The following is a 12,971-nucleotide window of genomic DNA, read 5'->3' on the forward strand; positions in this document are numbered from 1 at the left end:
ATTGGCCATGCTTAAAGGATGGTCTTCTCTATAATGAGAAGCAGTGACTCTGAAAAGGACTTGGGGGTTATGGTCGATAACCGGCTGAACATGAGCTCCTAAAGCAATGCTGTGGTTGAAAGGAGTAATGAACTGTTTGGATGAATAAACATGAGAATATTGCGTAGGAGTAGGGAGATTATTCAATTTCTGTTTTTGTCACTGGTGCAACTGCTACTTGAATACTGTGTCCAGTTTGTGTCCATTCAAGAAGAATGCGGATGAATTGGAAGTAGGTTCAGAGAAGAGCCAAGAAAATGAGTAAAGGAGTGGTGAGCAACATAAGGAGCTCGGTCTATTTAATTTATCAAAGAGAAGGTTCAGAAGTGATGTGATCGTACTTTATAAATACCTACATGGACAACAGAAATTTGATTAATAGAGCTCTTTAATCTAGGAGATAGAAATATAACAAAATCCAGTGGCTGGAAGTTGAAGCTAGACAAATACAGATTAGAAATAAGGTGTACATTTTTAACAGTGAAGGTAATTAACAATTGGACCATCTCACCAAGGTTGTAGTGGATTCTCCATTGCTGGAAATTTTTAAATCGAGGTTGGATCCTTTGCTAAAACATATGCTCTAGTTCAAAAAGGAATTAATTTAGGGAAGTTCTATGGCCTATGTTATACAGGAGGTCAGACTAGATAATAACCATAGTCCCACCTGGCCTTAATATCTATGAATTTAATAGAAAAGGTTAACTTTTCCACTGGTGTTTGGGCAATCCCATAGAACATAATAGAAAATTATACTCCTGATACAGATTTCTAGAGGATAGTGCAAAAATACTGTTAAAAGACAGTAGTTCTCTGCTAAACTCAATTTGTTTTTAGACTAACAGCTACAGAACTCACTTCAATTTCTATAGATTCCAATTGGTTTAATATCTATGGAACATTCCTATAGAGTTTAATAAGGGTCAATTTCCCCATATGTTTAACAGAAATAATAATTATGTATAAAGTTCACCAAGATATCATTAGCTTAATTAATATTTGTACAACACTTTGTGAAATGTTAATCCCTAGATATGATTTTTCATTTTGTTTTTGGAAATAAACTGAATAAAAACAGCAAATCATGTAATAAAGATCCTGAGAATCATCTGGAATTGTTTCTCATGAAGACTGTTCTACACTTTTTTGCCAGGCAACAGGATTTTCTGTCCTTCAGGGCTTTCCTTCTGATATGGCTCATCAATCTAAGTTAAGTCTAGTGCAGAAGCTCTTGAGGCCTATGTAAAACATAGGCGTGAAGCCAGTTTCTTAGGGAGCAATCACAAGGAGAAGCTGTTGTGTTTAATATTAAAACTCACATTATATGTAAGCAACATCCCAAACAAGGGAGCAGATACAATGGTTCCATCATTGTCTTAGCAGGAATACAGCCCTGTGCATTTGATTATGTGGTGAAACCTGTTGGAGACCAGCAAAAATTGGTCAGTGAGAGTGATATTTATGGATTTGGTTATACTTTAAAGTGGTCAGTAAAAGCAAGGATTCTAATAAATCTATCACAGAAAGGAAAATGTCAGTGCTGACTATACAGATGTTCTTGGATGGTTGAAGAGCATCAGTCTGTTTTTGTTTTGTTTTTTTAATCTTACAAGAAAAAATAGTTGTGTAGATGTGTTTCCTTAAAAGGATTTTAAAATTCTGAGCCAATTCCACAAGGCAAATTCCCTATAACCTGTATCAGATGTTCTATGCTGGATGCCTTGATAAATTTTGCTAGTAGTTCAAAGAGAATTATTTGAACACAAACTTCCCAATATATCTTGATAAATGGGAATGTTACAAACATTTTTCTCCTAAATTCAAAATGCGCCTCTTCTTGGCTTCATAAGAAAATCTGTTGTCATCTGCATCTGTGTGTTCTTTTTAGTCATTTGGGAACTATTAACATAATCTCTTGTTTTCTCTGCTATTATTTTTGCAGTACTGACTGACTGAAAAAGGAAGAAACATGTAACTGTAAGCTGTCATTTGGAAAATCCAAATCTTTTGCAGAAGAGTCATGTAGAAGGTCCCTTCTCTGAACTTTCTGGTGGTCTGTTGAGTCAAGAAAGACCTAGGTCTGGCAATCCCCAAAGATGATCCAAGTAAGAAAAATAATTTCTTTTGAAAGGATGTTTCCTCATCAAAGCTGATTGAGAGAGAATGTGTGGCAATTGGTGACGAAAAGGCTCTCTTTTCTGAGAATATTCATGGCAGACATTCAGACTTTTCCACTATATATCTAATATCCTGATTCATACGGGCAGGCCAGATATCCAAGATGATCAGGGCTCCCGACCTTTTTCACACTGAAGTCAACAGTAAAACTCTTATTGACTTTAACTGGACAAGAAGTGACCTCCCCATTCCACCTTTATGCTAATATGGTAGCATTAACAGGAAGAACATAAGAACGGCCATATTGGGTCAGACCAAAGGTCCATCTAGCCCAGTATCCTGTCTTTCAACAGTGGTCAATGCTGGGTGCCTCAGAGGGAATGAACAGAACAGGTAATCATCAATTGATCCATTTCCTGTTGCCTATTCCCTGCTTGTGGCAAACAGAAGCTAGGGACACTTCAGAGCATGGTTTTGAATCCTTGTCCATCCTGGCTAATAGCCATTGATTGGACCTATCCTCCATGAACTTATCTACTTCTTTTTTAAACCCTGTTATAGTCTTGGCCTTCACAACATCCTTTGGCAAAGAGTTCCACAGGTTGACTGTGCATTGTGTGAAGAAATACTTCCTTTTATTTGTTTTAAACCCGCTGTCTATTAATTTCATTTTGTGACCCCTAGTTCTTGTGTTATGAGAAGGAGTAAATAACACTTCCTTATTTACTTTCTCCATACCTGTCATGATTTTATAGACCTCTATCATATCCCCCCTTAGTCATCTCTTTTCCAAGCTGAAAAGTCCCAGTCTTATTAATCTCTCCTCATATGAGAGATGTTCCATACCCCTAATCATTTTCGTTGCCCTTTTCTGAACCTTTGCCAATTCCAATATATCTTTTTTTAGATAGAGTAACCAGATCTGCACACAGTATTCAAGTATTCAAGATGTGGACATACTATGGATCTATATAGAAGCAATATTATCTATCCCTTTTCTAATGATTCCCAACATTCTGTTAGCTTTTTTTACTGCCACTGCACATTGAATGGATGTTTTCAGAGAACTAGCCATGATGACTCCAAGAGCTCTTTCTTGATGGAAAATAGCTAACTTAGACCCCATTATTTTATATGTATAATTGGGATGATGTTTTCCAATGTGCATTACTTTGCATTTATCAACATTGAATTTCCTCTGCCATTTTGTTGTCCAGTCACCCAGTTTTGTGAGATCCATTTGTACTTCTTTGCAGTCCGTTTTAGACTTAGGGTATGTCTACACTATGAAATTAGGTTGAATTTATAGAAGTCGGTTTTGTAGAAAGCGATTTTATACAGTCAATTGTGTATGTCCCCACACAAATGCTCTAAGTGCATGTAGTCGACGGAGTGTGTCCACAGAACCGAGGCAACCGTCGACTTCTGGAGCGTTGCACTGTGGGCAGCTATCCCACAGTTCCCGCAGTCTCTGCTGCCCATTTGAATTCTGGGTAGAAATCCCAGTGCCTGATGGGGCTAAAACATTGTAGCGGGTGGTTCTGGGTACATGTCGTCGGGCCCCCGTTCCCTCCCACCCTCCGTGAAAGCAAGGGCAGACAATCATTTTGTGCCTTTTTTCCTGAGTTACCTGTGCAGATGCTATACCACGGCAAGCATGGAGCCCGCTCAACTCTGTCACTGTATGTCTCCTGGGTGCTGGCAGACGCGGTACTGCATTGCTACACAGCAGCAGCAACCCATTGCATTGTGGCAGCAGATGGTACATTAGGCCTGAAAACCATCCTCATCATGTCTGAGGTGCTCCTGACCGCCTCGGTAAGGTCAGTCAGGAGTGCCTGGGCAGATATGGGTGCAGGGACTAAATTAGGAGTGACTCGACCAGGTCATTCTCTTTAGTCCTGCAGGCAGTCCTATTGTACCATCTTATGGTTAGCAGGCAGGAGATGTGGATGGCTAGCAGTCCTATTGCACCATCTGCTGCCAGCCAAAGATGTAAAAGATAGATGGAGTGGATCAAAACAAGAAATAGATCAGATTTGTTTTGTACTCATTTGCTCCCCCCTCCCTCCATGAAGTCCTGCCTGAAATGCCAGAGGGAGGGATAGCTTAGTGGGTTGAGCATTGGCCTGCTAAATCCAGGGGTTTGAGTTCAATCCTTGAGGGGGCCATTCTGTGTGACAGTTGTTTTTGTTTCTCCTTGATGTAAAGCCACCCCCTTTGTTGATTTTAATTCTCTGTAAGCCAACCCTGTAAGCCATGTCGTCAGTCACCCCTCCCTCCATCAGAGCAACGGCAGACAATCGTTCCGCGCCTTTTTTCTGTGCAGACGCCATACCACGGCAAGCATGGAGCCCGCTCAGATCACTTTGGCAATTAGGAGCACATTAAACACCACATGCATTATCCAGCAGTATATGCAGCACCAGAACCTGGCAAAGCGAAACCGGGCGAGTAGGCGACATCAGCGCAGTGACAAGAGTGATGAGGACATGGACACAGACTTCTCTCAAAGCACGGGCCCTGGCAATGCAGGCATCATGGTGCTAATGGGGCAGGTTCATGCTGTGGAACACTGATTCTGGGCCCAGGAAACAAGCACAGACTGGTGGGACCGCATAGTGTTGCAGGTCTGGGACGATTCCCAGTGGCTACGAAACTTTCGCATGCGTAAGGGCACTTTCATGGTGGGACACAACTGAGACTGTAAATTCAGGACAAATTGCTCAGGGCAGTTACAGCCCAAGGCTGGTGGTTTTCCACCTCTAAGGCAAACCAGCCACATGGAGAAAACTTTGGTTTTGCCCCACTGGTTAACCACAAGTCTCGCAAGCAATTCCCTTAGACACTCCAGTTTCCCAGTATCACCACCAGTGCCACTTGTTAGGAGGTTGAATGGTTATGAAAACCAATATCCCAGTAAAAGAAAAAAGGTTCTCTTGATCCCAAAGGACCAAGCCCCAGACCCAGGTCAATATACAAATCAGATCTTACCCACAAATCATGCTGTTCTCAATCCTTTAGAATCTAAAATCTAAAGGTTTATTCATAAAAGGGAAAAATATAGAGGAGAGCTAAAATTGGTTAAATGGAATCAATGACATACAGTAATGGCAAAGTTCTTGGTTCAGGCTTGTAGCAGTGATGGAATAAACTGCAGGATCAAATCAAGTCTCTGGAGTACATCCACAGCTGGGATGGGTCATCAGTCCTTTGTTTAGAGCACCAGTTTGTAGCAAAGTCCCTCCAGAGATAAGAAGCAGGATTGAAGACAAGATGGAGGAGTTGCAGCAGCTTTTTATAGTCTCTTGCCATGTGGTCTCGGCTTTCTTTGTACAAAGACAAGCTGTCCATCACATGGCCTGGAAAAACCTTAGAGTTCTGTCCATAGGCAGGTCCCTGCATACCTTGCTGAGTCACAAGGTGTGTCTGCCGGCTCTCAGTGGGTCAGTTGTATAGCTGATGGTCCTTAATGGGCCACCAAGCAGGCTAGGCAGTGCTGATGCCAAACTGTCTGGGGTGTCACCCAGAAGTATAGCACAAGTTTGAAATACTGTCAGTATGGAGCCAATACTTATAACTTTAAATGCAAAAATGATACATGCACCCAGATAGCATAATCATAACCAGCAAACCATAAGCTTTCCATAGACACCTTACATGACAACCTTCGTACAATATTTGCTGCAAATATATAACAGTGGTTGCAACCATGATTTATACAGTCACAGGTTATATTAATAACGTCATACCTGACACCTTCCATTACAAAAAATTCTTGTGATCTTTTTGATAATCTTTAACACCTTCTGTTGTTGTTAGTAGGCCTTGAATTAGAGAAGTGCCTTTTTCTTTATCCTATGAATTCTGCTAAGGTTTTGCTGACATACAAACACTGAAAATCACAATTTCCCATTTCACTTGCATTGCTCAGGAAAATGTTGGCAGCCTGCCAAAGTAGCAATTGAACACAAATGTTCTAAGGTTGGGCCCATGCTACCACCAAAGCATCAGGTTGATAGCTGCTGGAGGAGCAGCAGTGAAGGGGGAGTTTGGGGGAGGTCAGGCTTCCTTATACCACCTTCTTGGGCCCAGCACAGGGAATGTATTGGAGACAATTTTTTATTTCAGAAGGTGGAGAAAGCCACTAGGGGAGAGGCTGGTCTAGATTTGATTTTGACAAATAGGGAGGAACTGGTTGAGAATCTGAAAGTGGAAGGCAGTTTGGGTGAAAGTGATCATGAAATGATAGACTTCATGATTCTGAGGAATGATAGGAGGGAAAACAGCACAATAAAGAAAATGGATTTTAGAAAGGCAGAGTTTAGCAAACTCAGGGTGCTGGTAGGTAAGATCACTTGGGAAGCAAGTCTAAGGGGAAAAACAGTTCAAGAGAGTTTGCAGTTTTTCAAAGAGACTTTATTAAGGGCAAAAAAGCAAACTATGCCACTGTGTAGCTTGCATAGGAAGTATAGGAAGAGACTACCCTGGCTTATCCGGGACATCTTCAATTATCTAAAATTCAAAAAAGAATCCTGAAAAAAGTGGAAACTAGGTCAAATTACAAACGATAAATATAAACGAACAACACAAGTATGTAGGGGCAAAATTAGAAAGGCCAAGGCACACAACAAGATTAAACTAACTAGAGACATAAAGGGTAATAAGAAAACATTCTACAAATAAGTTGGAAGCAAGAGGAAGACCAAGGACATGGTAGGCCCATTACTCAAGGGGTTGTGGGAGGGGAAGGAAATAATAACAGAAAATGTGGAAATGGCAGAAGTGCTAAATGACATTTTTGTTTCAGTTTTCACCAAACAGTTTTAGTAGCAATTATCTAAACAAATTCTCGTGAAAAATGAGACAGGATCAGAGGCTAAAATAGGGAAAGAACAAGTTAAAAAATTACTTCGACAAGTTAGAAGTTTTCAAGTCACCAGGGCCTGATGAAATACATTCTAGAATACTCAAGGAGCTGACGGAGGAGATATCAGAACCATTAGCAATTATCTTTGAAAAGTCATGGAAGACAGGTGAGATTCCAGGGATAATAAGATAAGATAATAAGGTGATAAATAACAGTCAACTTGGATTTGTCAAGAACAAATCATGTCATACCAACCTCACAGTTTTCTTTGACAAGGTAACAAGCCTTGTGGATAGGCAGGAAAGGGTAGATGTGGTATATCTTGGCTTTAGTAAGGCTTTTGATCCTGTCTTGCATGATCTTCTCATCAATAAACTAGAGAAATGCAACCTAGAAGGAGCTACTATAAGGTGCGTGCATAGCTGGTTGGAAAACTATTTCCAGAGAGTAGTTATCAGTGGTTCACAGTCAAGCTGGAAGGGCATAACCAGTGGAGTCCTGTAGGAATCAGTTCTGCGTCCGGTTCTGTTCAATATCTTCATCAATGATTTAGATGATGGCATAGAGAGTACACTTATAAAGTTTGTGAACAATACCAAGCTGAGAGGGGCTGCAAGTGCTTTGGAAGATAGGATTAAAATTCAAAATGATCTGGAAAAACTGGAGAAATGGTCTGAAGTAAATAGGATGAAATTCAATAAGGACAAATGCAAAGTACTCCACATACAAAGGAACAATCAGTTGCACACATACAAAATGGGAGATGACTGCCTAGGAAGGAGTACTGCAGAAAGGGATATGGGAGTCATAGTGGATCACAAGCTAAATATGAGTCAACAGTGTAACACTGTTGCAAAAAAAGCAAACATCATTCTGGGCTCTATTAGCAGGAGTGTTGTAAGCAAGACACAAGAAGTAATTCTTCTGCTCTTCTCCGTGCTGATTAGACCTCAACTAGAGTATTGTGTCCAATTCTGGGTGCCCCATTTCAGGAAATATGTTGCCAAATTGGAGAAAGACCAGAGAAGAGCAACAAAAATGATTAAAGGTCTAGAAAACATGACCTATGAGGGAAGATTGAAAATATTGGCTTTGTTTAGTTTGGAGAAGAGAAGACTGGGGGGGGGACACGATAACAGTTTTGAAGTACCTAAAAGGTTGTTATAAGGAGGAAGGAGAAAAATTGTTCTCCTAAACCTCTGAGGCTAGGACAAGAAGCAATGGGCTTAAATTGCAGCAAGGGGGGTTTAGGTTGGACATTAGGGAAAAACTTCCTAACTGTCAGGGTGGTTAAGTACTGGAATAACTTGCCTAGGTAGGTGGTGGAATCTCCATTATTGGAGATTTTTAAGAGCAGGTTAGACACACACCTGTCAGAGATAGTCTAGATAATACTTAGTCCTGCCTTGCGTGCAGGGTATTGGACTAGAAGAACTCTCGAGGTCCCTTCCAGTCATACTATTCTATAATTCTATGATTACTACAGCATCAGTAGCGGTTAAAAGACCCAGCAAAATTGTTGAGACAAGCCCCTGCCTGAACAGCTCTTGATCAGTGTACAAAAACCATGTTAATATAAAAATATTTTTTGCATTCACTGGATCTGCGTATATTCACACTTTCTTAGTAAAAGCTTTTTGACACAATGCCCAAAGGCATTTGGACTCCTCACATTCACAACTATAAGTGTTTGTTTAAAACTGACTTTGAGACCTGACAAGATATTGCTGTAAAATGTGTCCCTCTTGTCAGCCTCATGTTGCTTGAGAAAATATTCATACTTAGATACTATGGTGACAGGTGCTTTGGAAACTTAAGCTACTACTAATAATAAAAAAGTGGGGGCAAAATTAGTTAGGGATTATTGTGTTCACTCAAGTGCCTTTGACCTATCCCTGGTGAGCTTGTGGGATCTTTCTTCTCTTGGTTCACCCCAAGAGAATACATTTTCAGGGTGATGCATGGTACTGGAACAAATCCTGCCCTCTTGAGTGGGTGTGGAAGGCATGAAACCACTGTGATTCTGCTTTGTAAGGGAAATAGATAATAGAGGGGCCAGGCTGTGGGACTTTGTTTTCACTGCTTCATGGTGGCTTTCTTAGATCCAACACTGAGAAAGCCGAGAAAAAGATAAGGACAGATACTGTCCCTACCTGGATGAGTTTACAGTCTTAGGGAGAGACTATGCAAATTGCTGATAGCCCATAAAAAGAGGAGCCCCAGTGCCATAATACTTCCTGGGCTGTGCGCGCAGAGCCTCTGGTTGCTCACTGCTACACCTCTTGCAGAATGAAGCTTGCTCCGATGGACTGCAGGGGAAGATGGATTCATGGAGACACTTTCCTACCTGCCCTGTTTAGGGCACTGTGGAAACCCCAGGAAATGGGGACCTTTAATGTTTAATCTGGTCACATCTCTTGATATCCTGTCTGGACTTATTTTATTATCTCTTCCCTACACAAACTAGAATGTCAACAGCAAGTATGAATCCACAACCTTCCACTGGCAATTTGTTCTGTCTTAATGTCTCATACAGAGTAAGATTTTCTTGATATTTCCTAGACAGAAATAGTCACTTTATTTAGCTGATAATTCCTGGACAGAAAAAGTCACTTTATTTAGGTGATAATAACTGAGTGGTATTGGGATGGCCTTTCCTTTCTTGGAGAGCTACCTCCAGGGGTTCTGGAAAAATGTTTATAGTGGGGGTGCTGAGAGACATTGAACTGAACTGTAAACCACTTATGATGGAAACCACTTCAAGCCAGCACCCCCTAGTTCCAGCACCTATGGCTACCTCTGAAGAATTTTCAGGTGTTTTGCTGTGAATTACTGGGCCACTCCCAAGAACTCCCTCTTGCATGCTCTCTTCTCTCCATCTAGAGCACCAGGGATTGGATAAAAGAAAAGAGGGGTTGAAAACACACTTAAGATCAAATTGGTCTGAGTATGCAAGACTAACAAGCATCCCTGATATCTAGAGACACCAAATTCTTCCACTGGTTACACACCTGGCTCTTCCATTGACATCAGTGGGACTGGTGTGTGCATTACCGAAGGAAAAATTTGACCCATAGTCCTTATGACTCTTCCTTTCATATCTACTGTACCCGTCGATGATACTGATGATGCTATTAGTGACAGGTCAATCTTTTGTTGAGAATAACTGTTTTCAATAAGAGTCCCAGCCATTTAACACTTGTATTAAACCAAAAAATGTAGGTCAACAGCTGATTGTGCTCAACATTTTTACGTAATGTGCCCAGCAAGCCTTACCACGGCAGCAGACTTAATTATTAATAATGAATAATGTATTCAACACATTTAGCCTTTTGTGTCCACAAATTTTCCATAAAAAGTGCCATTTTCTTGAATCCGTTTCTTTTCAGTTCAAATTATCTGCCAAGAATTTCTGTTAATAATTCTTGTGGTACTTCCAATTTCTCATGCCAAACATGAGAGAGAGCACTAGATAGCGTTTCAGGGGAGGATTTTGTCACCTCAGGGTTTGATCCAAGCCTGCTGAATGTCAACGTGATTGTTGGTTGGGCAATTGGTTCAGTGGATTTAATTAGAGAGAGCTTGTATTTTCACTTTGCCCATAAGAGTTTTTTGTACCAGTATTTGAGGAATTGGCACTTCTCTTGCTACTTGCTCTTTATTCTTAGTAGTTTTCCACATGCCACATTTATGTAACAGTTTTTCATAATAACTAAAACCTGTAAAGATCATCCATGCAGTGAGTTCAAAACATGACACAGACATTGTGGGGAGGGATAGCTCAGTGGTTTGAGCATTGGCCTGCTAAACCCAGGGTTGTGAGCTCAATCCTTGAGGGGCCATTTAGGGATCTGGGCCAAAAATTGGGGATTGGTCCTGCTTTGAGCAGGGGGTTGGATTAGATGACCTCCTGAGGTCCCTTCCAAGCCTAATATTCTATGATAGGTGCTGGAACTAGCAGTGCTGCTTCAGCCCTGGGCTTGAAGTTTCCACCATATATAGAGTTTACATATTGGTTTCATGGCTCTCAGCACTCGCACTCTACAAATTGTTCTAGCACCCCTGAACACAGAAATGATGGATGTTTCATTCTGAGAGGGTTTGAATGATCAGACCTTTCCATAGTAAGTTCTCTCCATTCCACTCAAGAAGTAAATATTAAAACCATCTAAATAGGTAGTTTATAGTGTGTTGAAAATATTTATGGGATGAATAGCCATTGGGTGGTTGTACTCTGGATATTGCTGTGGGAAAATGGACCAAACAGTGAATAGACAAATGCCAAAATGTGGTTTTGTGGATGTGTGATAGAAAATAAAATCTCCTTTTAATATGACAGCCATTGTTTATCAGTGCTTACAGCCCAGATGAAATGATACAATGTTGGTACACTTGCTTGTGAAAAATATTGCCCTTTGCTTTCCATTGGCATACAACTTACTGGATCTGTTGGACTAAGGCAGTTTCTTTGGATATTTGATGTGGGGTTTTGGTATTTGCAGTCAAGAATCTAATTAGGCGATGTAAACACTGACAAATAGATTCAAGATGTCAACAGATCTTTCCTTCATTGCCTTCACCTCCATTTCCCCATCATTCTCTCATACAAGTTTCCCCTTATAGTTAAGATATTGCAAACTAGTACCACAATTTTAAAGGGGAGGTGTTTTGTACTTCAGCAATAACCACAATGGATATCTGCTTTCCCCTCCCTCCCTTAGACAGTTTCATCCTGAAGTCTCCTATAAAGTTATGTCCTCTCCCCAATAGTTATACACTGAGGTACCAAAATCTCTACAATCACTTGAGATACAAGCAATATGTAACACTGTACATCTACTGTAAAGATCAATATACAAACAACTGGATGAGGTGATTTAAACAATTTTGACGAGTAAGAATATAGCTCACAGTATATTATTCTCACTGAAAAAAACTACTTTAGTAACTAGCTTTAAGTGTCAATAGACAAAAATTTCAGGGTTTACTTCAAATCTCTGTGCCTTGTAACTGCATCTCCTTGCAAAAGCAGGAGCTAATCCTGGCATCAGCTCTTAGCAACTTGACTTCAGAGGTGCTGCACACCCGCAGCTCCCATAATTAGACTGAACAACAGGTGTGGGTGCTTAGCGCCTCTGCAAGTCATGACACAAACCAATACTATACCTGATCTTAACCAATCGACAAAAACATGTACCTCTCAGGAGGAGGCTCATTTAAATGATATCTAGGAAACATCTCAACACCCAAATGGTTCTATGGAAGTGTGAAGTGCTATTACGTTGTGATACCTAAGAAATTAGCAAAAAGAAAGGAGTACTTGTGGCACCTTAGACACTAACCAATTTATTTGAGCATGAGCTTTCGTGAGCTACAGCTCACTTCATCGGATGCATACTGTGGAAATTACCACTATACATACAGACACCATAAACAATAGCTCCTCCCACCCCACTCTCCTGCTGGTAATAGTTTATCTAAAGTGATCATCAAGATGGGCCATTTCCAGCACAAATCCAGGTTTTCTCACTCTCTGCCCCCCCTCAGACAAACTTACTCTCTTGCTGGTAATAGCCCATCCAAAGTGACCATTCGCATCACAATGTGTATTATAATCAAGGTGGGCCATTTCCTGCAGGAATCCAGGTTCTCTCACCCCCTCACCCCCCTCCAAAAACCACACACACAAACTCACTCTCCTGCTGGTAACAGCCTATTCAAAATGACCATGCACCTTACAACATGCATGAAAATCAAGGTGGGCCATTTCCAGCACAAATACAGGTTTTCTCACCTCCCCACCCCCATACACACAAAGACTCACTCTCCTGCTGGTGACCACTCTCCTTACAACGTGCATGAAAATCAAGGTGGGCCATTTCCAGCACAAATCCAGGTTTTCTCACTCCCCCCCCCCGCCCACGAAACACACACACACAAACTC

The 12,971-nt window shown here is 41.0% G+C and overlaps 1 protein-coding gene across 1 annotated transcript in view; it reads left to right on the forward strand.

Moving 5' to 3' along the window:
- TNFRSF11B (TNF receptor superfamily member 11b) overlaps positions 1–12,971 on the forward strand; it is a 92,123-nt gene that overhangs the window by 5,257 nt on the left and 73,895 nt on the right. The window contains exon 2 of the mRNA XM_043539152.1: positions 1,982–2,144. Coding sequence (XP_043395087.1) covers positions 2,136–2,144 — 9 coding nt within the window. The 5' untranslated portion in view covers positions 1,982–2,135. The remainder of the gene's footprint in view (positions 1–1,981; positions 2,145–12,971) is intronic.

Source organism: Chelonia mydas, chromosome 2 (assembly GCF_015237465.2).
Source record: "Chelonia mydas isolate rCheMyd1 chromosome 2, rCheMyd1.pri.v2, whole genome shotgun sequence".
NCBI classification, from domain to species: domain Eukaryota; kingdom Metazoa; phylum Chordata; order Testudines; family Cheloniidae; genus Chelonia; species Chelonia mydas.